This window comes from Cicer arietinum, chromosome 8, assembly GCF_000331145.2.
Source record: "Cicer arietinum cultivar CDC Frontier isolate Library 1 chromosome 8, Cicar.CDCFrontier_v2.0, whole genome shotgun sequence".
Taxonomy (NCBI): domain Eukaryota; kingdom Viridiplantae; phylum Streptophyta; class Magnoliopsida; order Fabales; family Fabaceae; genus Cicer; species Cicer arietinum.
Genome location: NC_021167.2, coordinates 23636240 through 23647343, shown reverse-complemented (window position 1 = coordinate 23647343; position 11104 = coordinate 23636240). Strand labels below are relative to the sequence as shown.

Here is an 11104-nt window from a genome sequence, read left to right as displayed (position 1 = left end):
AGCTAAAAAGCGCTTTTCATTTCAAATAATTAATTTACAGCGTTTTAAAAAAAAAAACACACACACACATTTTACAGCGCTTTTTTTAAAAAGCGCTATAAAATGTTGTTCTAAAGTGCTTTAATGGTGCACCTTTTACAGCGCTTTCGTGAGAAAGCGCTGTAAAATGTACAAGAAAAGCGCTGTAAAATGCAGACCCATAATATGAAATTATGGGTGGGCATTTTACAGCGCTTTTTTGAGAAAGCGCTGTAATATGCACACCCATATATGAAATTATGGGTGGGCATATTACAGCGCTTTTGTGAGAAAGCGCTGTAATATGCCCACCCATATATGAGTTATGGGTGTGCATTTTAGAGCGCTTTTTTGGGAAAGCGCTGTAAAATGCACACCCATAACTCATATAATGGGGTGCATATTACAGCGCTTTTTGTGAAGAAGCGCTGTAAAATGTGAATAACAAGCGCGCGTTGTATTTACATGTTTTATAGCGCTTTTTTAAAAGCGCTGTTGTATCATTTACAGCGCTCGTTTCCACAACGCTTATTTTTTTGAAAAAGCGCTGTAAATGGCTTAAAAAAAGCGCTGTAAAATCCGTTTTTTCGTGTAGTGTTTAGAAATTAATAAAAATAAAGAGGACTAAAACTGTAATTAAATTTTTATTATTAATCCTTTAAGTCAACACGACCAAATTATATCTATTTTTTAACTAAGTCTATTTAAACTTTTACAACCATATTACTTTAAACTAACCCTTTCAATTTCACTATAAGGTTATTACTTGGAATGATAAATTCTCATAGTGTTAAATCTAGAAATCAATAATTGGTTAATACATATGAATAGATTAATATAAATTAATATTATAACTCTAAAAAAATCATGTAAAATTCTAAAGTAGTCAAGTGTAAATTGGTGCTTAAATATTCTAGACACATTAAAGATGGTCCACAAAACTTCTCAAAAATATAAAATAACGGTTTTTTCGCGTAAAGTTTTTTCACTTTCAAGTTTCTTGGATATGTCAAATTAGGATAACCTCAAAAGTAGTCCTTGATTTGGGAATATGTTTAAGAGAGAAAGGAAGTTTGAAGGCTAAATAAATCATAAGAGTCCATAAGAAGCTAAATAACTATATTTGCTCAAACCTTATCAAGTTGAGGAAGGAGCTACGTTTGCCGTATAACTTAGTTTTGGCCGATTAATGTTGTTAAATAGCGGTGCAGTAGAATTTAAACAAACTACTATTATTTTATAATTTAATACAAAATATTATCAAATAATGGTTATATATGTATGCACATTAGTATTATTACAAACTACTATTATTTGCAATCCCCGATTGATAACACTAGTTTTGACTCAAAGCAAACTTTAGTGGTATTGAAACTCGAGGAAAAGTTGGAATCAAAAACACCAAATTCTTCCCACATTGAGAAATATGATCATGCTAAGAAATGTTTGAATATTGAAGGAGTTTGGTGTATTGATGAAGAATTGTTAAAACTTAAAGCATTCAAAGTTTCCTTAAACTATTCCAATTATTGAGCTTTGGAGTTCTCACATATTTGTTCTTAATTGTAAAAGTTGAATTTTGTAATTTCAAAAGATATAATTTATATTCTTTTAAAAACGGTTGAATAATAGTCATTAGTATAACTTTAAATAATGAAAATTTTCACATTTCCTAACTTTTTAAAATAATTCTTAGGTCAAATGATTGTCAACTTATTTTCTTTTACTAGTCAATTGTGTGAAAATATATTTAGAAGTTGAGTGCAATTTTTTTTATTCGTGTCATTATGGAAATTTTGACTGAAAAATCATTGTTCCAACATCCAAAAAATAGTTGAGTATCAAAGCTTTAAACTGGTTTCTAAATTCCTGTTTGAAAAATAAGACTTTTGTTGATAATAAATAAATATTGTTGGACCACTTCAAAGTAGATTCTTACCAAATTGAACTCCTTTAAAAATACTAAGATGAGTTTAGGTATATTAAGATCAACAGTTTCAGTTACTAAGTTAAGAGATTAGTTATTTGATTAAATTTGATTTGTGAGTTTGAAATATACTCCGTAAAAAGAGTTATTGTATTAATTGTTTTAAAATGTTTTTAATTAGTTAATATATAATATTTAAAAAAAAATTCTTTTGTATGTATCAAATTCTCAAAGTTATTTTCCATATAAAATTCATTTTGAATTCAACTCTATGATCATGTTATTGCTAACAAGCTAGCTTTATAAAAGTTGTAGCATTGTTCTTACCATGAAGTTAGAATAAAAGGAGAAGGATATACAAAAATCAACAAAGCCCATGTTTGATTAAAGACGACTATAGTACATAGCATATATACCATAGTTCAATTACATGTAACAAACCACATAATCTTTTCTTTTTTTAACCCTATGGTTCCTAGAGGAATGGAATCCTAGTAATCTAGAGTTCAGTTGGTAGGTAAGTAAAGTATGATAAAGAATTATTCCAGTTAAGATTTGAACTCGAGTTATTCGGACAATTCGTTCTTAACTGAAACTCATTAATCATTTAATCTAATTAGTTACTTACGAAGTATATAATCTTGTTTCTTAGAAAGTAGCTTATATAAGTTATAAAAAAAAACCAAAATGGTTGATTAAAAACTTAATCCCAACTACCAAAGCTTTTTACATTGCTTACAAGTTATACACCCTTTTACCATTCAACTCCAAAGTTTTTGAATGCTTTCATGGTTGCACCAAAAGGAACCTATATATTTTCTTTGAGCCGGCCGACATCCGATTTTCGAAGCTCAATCAAAGGACGATCATGTATCAATCGACGAAAATTGATTTATGAGAGAGGGTTTGATGTGAAGAAGTTGAAGTCATGGTGAGGGACATTGAGTTGTTTCAACCAAGAATCAGCAGCACTATATAGACATGATATACTTTCATAATCATTTGGATCAGTGTTTAGCCAAAGATCACACTGCATTTTGTAGGTTGCTAGTCCAAATGGAGGTAGAGAAATAGAGTCATTGTTCTTTTTGTTGTAATCGTCTCCTACAATATTTTCCCAACCATTGAAACAATATTCATCTTTCTCTATGTCCATATCATAATGCTCAGCAAAGTCTGCAAACAAAGTGTTAGAAAATGTGTTGCTAACAATTTATAAAATTCCTTGGTACTTAAAATATATAAAATTCGTCAATAACATCTACTCATAAGATATTAGAGACTGACATGACAAATTTTATATATTTTAGAAACTATATTATAGAGAAAGTCATACCTTAATATTAAATTGATAGAAATAACTACTGATTTGTTTTTTACTTAGCAATAAAAAGATACGTTGATTTGAATAACACTAGTTTAAAATACCTTGGAAAGATGAAGACAATGTATGGTAAGTGAGGAAACATGCTTCCATGTCCTTGTCAGTTTTTCTACTAGGGATGGTATAAATTGGGTACCTATATATATCAACAAATTAAGAGTCAACATAACATCTTTCTAACCATGAAAACCTAACATCACACATAAATTAACAAGTTCATTTTTGCTTTGAGTTTAAATTGATAAATAAAATTGCTTCATTGACAACACAAACAATACATGTAACAAGAGCAAGGGTAAAAAAGTATACTCACCATGAAACAGCCATCCAACTTGCCGGCGAAAGATCAACACTCTTCATCGTCGTCATTAATTCCGGATAACTTTTAGCTAACTCAAGTATCTGAAACAAGAAACAATTAAAAATGATGTACAGTGTGAGTTCAATATATCCAACAGTAAAAGTGAAATACCAGTATTTTTAACGTGATTTTACTTATCTGATTAAAAAAAACACAAGTTGATGAAAAACAAATACTACATGACAATATCGACGATAAAAAGACTACCTTCTCCATAAATGGAACTCTCTGGTAAGGCGAAGCCATCTCAGTATAGTTTAAGTAAAGGTAGCCAAGCTTATCTTTTGTTTGCCATGAGCCACTTTCTTGGTCAAAGTTTGAGTCTTCAGAAACAGCATCCCAAGCTTTGCTTGAATAGTTACTTAAAGATCTAGAAGAGTTATCGGTTCCACTGTCATCACTCCATGAATCACTTTCAAATTCAACTACATCATTATCCTCTCTCTGGTTCCTAGAAATTGAAAACATAAACTGATAAACCTTTAACAACTGTATTATAAAATTAATTAAACGTTTATCATATAAATGATTATGTAAAAAGATATTTCTAAACAAAAAGATATAATAAAGTCTAATTGTTGTTTTCGTATAAATTATAAGTTGTTTTCATATATCCTAACGAATTTATGGAAATAAATTAAAAACAACTTATAGACATGTCATAAGTTATTTTCACCCGTTCTTTTAAACAATCTCACAAATATTTATATCAATCAATAAATTCAAATAAGTCGATCTAAGTAGACCTTTTATATATAAACACACGACATTATTTACTACATACCGGGAAGCCGCGACCGACTTATTGGTGTAGATTTGCATAGCAGATAGATAAGGAATATAGTAATGAACCACAGTATCACCATTCTCCAACATCACAGGTACACCAACACCATATGCACTCCATTCATTGTAACAATCCCACAGTTCTTTCAAAGTGAAGCATTCAATAGTGTCCTTACCAAGGGGTTGCCATAAACTATTTAGATCATTGATGCAACTCTGCAAAATTACATGATAAAAGCAAAGAAAATAATTAAGATAACAAATGGAAAAATCCTAATTTTTTAGGGGACCACTAAGCAAACACAAAGAATGAAGATCAATTTACTCTAAAATAACTTTTATTGGAATTACTTTGCTTAATAATTCTTTGTAAACATGTTATCAATCTAATCGTCAAATTAACGGTTGTTATTGAATAAATTGAATAAAGAAGTAATCATAAAATTTAAAAATATTTAATAATTTATCAAATAAATTAAATTTAAATATATTATACTTTTTAAAATACAAGTAAAATATCAACTATAAAACTGTTATATGATATATATATAAGTTTTTGTTAGTAGAATCGTTAAGATAATCTAAAAATTATCAACGATTAAATGAACGAAATTTTATATCCTCTTAAAGTTATTAAGTGAAATAAATCTTACAGTCGTGTAATAAAGTTAATCTTCATCCGTACTATCTACATAAATTTAAAAGAGATATACAGAATTGACATTAACAACCAATAATAATTCGTCGTGTTAACAAAATATTTAATAACTTTTTAATTTAAAAATTATTTAATATGATAAGCCTTTTTTTATGGAATACGACCAATAGAATATTTCTACTCTGTTTTCTATCATATCACAAGTATTGCCCTACACGTAGGGCAATCTAGGGCAGCCAGAAACATGTGCAATTGATATCAATTTGAAAAAAAATTAAAAGTTTTCTAAAGTTTGGCTTATGTCCTCATCAATCCTAATCCAAAGGCCAAGTAGAAGTTGATTTCTACTTTGTTTTTTTTTTTTTTATCATACCACAAGTATTGAGTAAAACAAAAATTATATTGTATTTCAAAATTCAACTTAAATGCTAAAAAATTACTCCAGACTCAATCTATAATATATATATTAAATAAAATTTAGAGTGAGGTAATAATGTTTCTTGAAATAAAAAAAAAAAAAAAAATTATTTTGCAAGTATCATAATTTTTCAAATGAAATCACTCTTGAAAAAGAAAAAAATGTCATGCCATTGTAAAACAAAAGAAACCCACAGATTTTCGTCAAAGCAATAAATTAAGAAGACTTTGTGTGATGTGTTTTTTCCATTATTATAAGGAACCGAATATTTGACTAAATAAAAATATATGGAATTTATTTATATAGAAAAAGAAGGTTTCACTATCTCTTTCCAATGTACAGTGTCTCTAAAAAAAGAATAATGTTATGTGTTATCAAAGTTAAGGATATGGATCCTCTATCTTTTAGGTGGAAAAGATAGAGGATTTTAACAAAAAAAAAAAAATAGATTAAAAAAAAAATTATTGTTTAATATGGAAGAAAAAATGTGAGAAAAATAAATCAAATTAAATATAAAATTAAAGGTAGAAATTAAATTTAAAGGATCATTGTCCAAATTTAAGGCTTACAATTACAAGTAAAGTGTTTTTTCTTCTCTTTTTTTGTGTGCAAATGTTTCTTTTCTTTTTATTAAATAATCAAATTTAGAGGGAAAAGTAAAGGGCAATATCTCATTTCATTCTTCTATTAAAGAAATTAATATCTCTCATCTCATTTACATTCAAAGGACTTATACTAGTTTTAGTAAAAAAATAATAAAATCTTAGACTAGTAGAGTAAGAAACACAACAAAAGATATAACGATATAAATGTATAAGACTTTAATTTATAATAATGAGTTAAAAGTACACGTGTTTTACTAAACACTCCTTAATTTTTCTAAACTAAAATAAAACATGTGATATTAAACAACGTCTTTTTTTAATTTTGATAAAAAAAAATGTTTCAAAGTAAGAAAGATTTTGTGTCGACAACACGACTATATAATTTATATTTCATTAATTGTTTTCAAAATATCAAAAGATAAAATTGGCGTGGATGGAGACTTTTCAAAAGGATCAAATTCTAATGAATATTCGTTACACGAGAAAACAATTTTAAAAAGCAAAAAATGAAAGCAATTTTAAAAAACAAAAAAAGAAAGCAATTTAAGATTATTGGTTGTGGACTTATAATTATTATTTATTGTAATTCAATTTTCAATTCATCTAATTATTCTATTAATTATTATTAATATGAATATTTTGATAAATAAAATTTATTTTATCAATAAAATTAACAAAATTAATTATTTTTGTAATAATTGTGTATATTTTTAATGAGAATTAAAAATAAATAAATACAAGTAATAATTTATTAATGAAATTAAAAGTCAAAGTCAAACCATTGATAAGGATGTAGAATCACGTACAACTAGGATATGTTTACTATTGATTTTTTTTATGATAGTTGATAAAGTAATGTTATCTGCATAGGATTTAATAAATTATTTTTTATTAAAAATTTATCGAGAACTCAAATAAAATAAAATATATTTTATAAGGTTATTTATTATTCTCTAATAAATTAGGATAATACTGAACTTGTACCAAAAAAAAAAAAGAGATGAATAATACTAAACTAGTTCTACACCTAAAAAAATACTAAAGTAATTTTTTTAGTCTGTCCAAACTAATTCTACTTAATAAATAAAAAATATTGTTTTATATTAATATTTTAAAATATTAAAAGCATCCAATTATTATTTAAAATTTTTTGAAAAGGAAAAAAATTGATATTAATTTCATTTTATTTATTTGATATTTTATTCATTTAAAAAATATTATGTTGACATAAATTTTTTTTTACTAATAATTTCGTGAAATTGGAAAGCTTGATAAGAAAAAGTCTGGAAAATTAATAAACATATATATATATATATATATATATATATTATAAAATAATAATTAAATAAGCGAAAATGATTATACACAGTCAGTCAGTATAAATAATCAATGGTTATAGTTAAATGTTAATAAAATAATTTTATATTTTTATAGTATTAAACTCATTTAATAATAAAATTTAAGGATATATCTTTACAAATCTTTTGTCCCTTATCCAATAATTAATTTCGACAACATATCAATAGTACCATAAGACATAGTTATATTTTTAATATCTTGTAACTAAGATATCCAGTTTTTACCATAATAATTTTTATGAAATTTAGTTTCCGTTTTCTATTTAATAAGTCTGTTGATCCCATTTTTTTCTATTTAAAATATTAAACTTATCATAGACCAAAAAAAAAAAAATCAAACTTATGTATTCAAAACCTCCATAAAGTTATTCAATTAAAGCATTTCATTTTTTTTTCTTTCAAAACTACCAACTAGAACTCTAATTCCATTAAAAAAACAGTTTTCTCTGTTCAAACGTTAACATTATATATTATAACATTCTTTAAAGTTTATCAATTTTTAATAATTTTCTGACTTTTCAAACCTTCGTAAATTACTTTGTTTCCAAAATCCACTATAAACTTCTAAATATTTGAATAGACAAAATTAACAGTTTGAATAAAAAGATTCTGACTTTATTATCATTATTCTAGTGGATTCAAAACATATATTCACTTTGTTACATTTTCATTTTTTTAATAAAAAAATAGTTATTTAATGCTCGTAACATACACATCTTTAAGAAGAAAAAAAAAAACTCTAGAGAATTCTAATAATAATAATAATAATATTAAATTACAAAAATGTCCCTTTTATATTTAAATTAAAAAAAAAACACAATCAAACAAACAAACACACCATCCCATGAATTAACGAAACAAAGAGGAAGAATGAAAACATTGGCATCATCAGCATTCAACACTGACCCAAAAATTAAATAAATTAAAAACTGTAAAACTAAATTTAGAAAATAAATAAAATAAAATAAAATAAATAAAATAAAATAAAATAAATAAAATTAAAAATTACCTGAGGTAGAGTTTGTGAAGCAATAACTGGAGTGACACATTGAAGAAAGCGTTGCAGATTAGATGGATAATTTCGAAAGTAACTCCAGCTTGAAGATGACATTGTTGTTGATCAAAGATTTTCCCGAGAAAATGAAAGAAAATTTCTCAAAAACACCTCACAAACATAAAAACTAAACACAACACACCCTTGAGAATTTTAATTCTTGATGAATGAGCAAATGGGGTTTTAATATTTTTATTTTATTTTTGAATTGATATTTGCTCTTAGTTTTTTTTATGTGTGTAGGAAGCTCTCAATTTTCTCACCCATTTATCAAAAAAGAATCTCTCACTAATTATGTAGAAGAAACAGAGAAGCTCTGTTTTATATATATATAAAGAAAATAAAAATAAAATAATAAAGGATTTTGTTTTTTTTTGTGTTTGGTGGATTGAAGCATTATTTTCATTAGCTCATCTTTCTTTAATAGAAAGACAAAAAAATAATATTTTTACTGATTTGACTAAGGGTGATTTAATTGTGAAAAAATATTGACACTTTCCTTTTAGGAAAAGGTTTTTGATTATATCACCATAAATAAAAATAAAAATAAAGGATAATATATTTTTAACAAATAATGAAAGAGGAAGAGAGGGTCAATGATAATAATAAATTAAATTATTAAAATGGGAGAAAATATTACATAGGAAAATGAAAGAGAAAAAGTGTACCCACATAATATGTGTCTATTTATTCTGGGTTTTGTTATTGAATGAAATGTATTAAAATGTGGAAATTTTTTGGAGACAATGAAGAAAGAGAAAAAAAGAATAGAAGTAGTTACTCTTTTTCTGTTGTTATATATTTTTTTTTATCAATGTTGTTTTATGTTTTGGATAAGAATGGAGAGAGAAAAAGAGTTACTTTATTTAATTATTTATTACTGTCGAATGAAAAGGAACGTTTTTTGGGATTTTTTTGTTTCTGTTTTTTATTCAAGTGATATATGGAGAGAGAGGATGTGGTGGTGCGTCGTAGCAATAAATAAATAAATTAGTCATTAAATCACACTTCAGTTAAATATTAGTAGGTTGAAAGTTTTGAACCGAGATTTTAGTGAGATAATTATGATGAATTAATAAGAAAATTACTCTTTTAAATTATAAACATTTAAATTAATATGAGTTGGGTAAAATTTATATTCAATTACAGTGATATATTAAAATATCTAAAAATAAATTAAAGTTTATAAATATATTATTTTGATTAATATTTTATAATTTTAAAGATATATTTAACAATTTATAAAATTAATTTAAAAATTAATTTGAATAACATTTATAATTTTAAAGATTAATTTGCCTATTCAGTTGAATTAGTGACACTAAAGGTAGAGACATAAATGACAATGAAATATGCACAAGTTAGATATCCATTAAAAATACTTACAATAGAAAATGTAAAAATCTACATCATAGATACATATAGATACATGCGTAGACATATATAATTACTTTAAAAAATAAGCGAATGCAAGTACTTTAATATCCACATAATATGCACACACACAAAAAAATATAAACTTTATCATATATGATAATATTTTACATTACGCTAAAAATGACATTTTACAGCGTTTTTTCAAAAAAATAAGCACTGTAGAATCGCGCGCTGTAAAAGATACAACAACGCTTTTAAAAAATAAAATCAAAATATAAAAATAAAATTATAACAAAAGTTAATAAAATTTCCCTTACATTTTTGGGTGGAATAAAAAGATTCCATAACATATATAAAATTAATAATTAATTTCACAAAAGATTATATTTATTTTCTAAATTTCTTTTATTTTTATTTAAATAAAACTATGTTTAGTCCAATAATTAATGTTCTTTTTTGTTTTGCTTATAATAATATCTTTAATGGGAACAATATTAACTTCAGTCAATGTATTTTTGGACAATTTAAATACTTTTATTTATTATTTTCATGATTAAATATATTTAACAATTTTAAATATTTTTTTTAATTGTATTAAATAATATAATATTTTATAATTGAAAAATTTATTTTAATTTAAATGCAAGTAATGAGTATAAGTGCATATAATTAAATATCTATTATTACCCACAAAATTCGAGTATTTTTATTTTTTTAAACTACAAATATAATATAGTATTTTACTGAGATCCTACTCATAGTCCATTTGTGATTCTTATTTGGAGAAACAAATACTGTGAATTTGAAGAAACATGCATTTTAAAATCAAATATGATTGCATGGTACTTTTACTATTTTAGCAATTTTACTATTTGAAATTTGATTTATTTTTAATATAGAAAATATAGTTGCAACAAGATATACATGTCAAATATCGTTTTGTGCTATTTATGTAGAAGATGACATTGACAATATTATTGAGTAAAAAAAGGATGCTGATATTTTATAGTTCATCAATAAAAAAATAATATGACGACATTTTAATATCATTTCTACAAAATAATATTGTGGTACATATTATTTATAGGATTAACTTGTTATGCATTTATATGTTAGTATTAAAGTGTTTTTTTATATATATAGCTGATTATATTTATT

At 24.8% G+C, this 11104-nt stretch overlaps 1 protein-coding gene and 1 non-coding gene across 2 annotated transcripts; one reads left to right on the top strand and one right to left on the bottom strand.

Moving 5' to 3' along the window:
* Window positions 1-279: 279 nt before the first annotated feature.
* On the top strand, window positions 280-403 carry LOC113784973 (small nucleolar RNA SNORA69). The gene has a single exon (XR_003471138.1). It is a non-coding gene; the product is annotated as a small nucleolar RNA SNORA69 (small nucleolar RNA).
* A 1898-nt stretch (window positions 404-2301) lies between these two features.
* Window positions 2302-8865, bottom strand: LOC101510259 (uncharacterized). The gene is made up of 6 exons (XM_004516689.4): window positions 8525-8865; window positions 4475-4692; window positions 3898-4141; window positions 3643-3731; window positions 3374-3465; window positions 2302-3121 (listed from the first exon to the last, which is right to left on the bottom strand). The coding sequence occupies exons 1-6, from the start codon at window positions 8624-8626 to the stop codon at window positions 2838-2840; spliced, it is 1029 nt and encodes a 342-aa protein (XP_004516746.1). The 5' UTR covers window positions 8627-8865; the 3' UTR covers window positions 2302-2837.
* Window positions 8866-11104: the final 2239 nt, after the last annotated feature.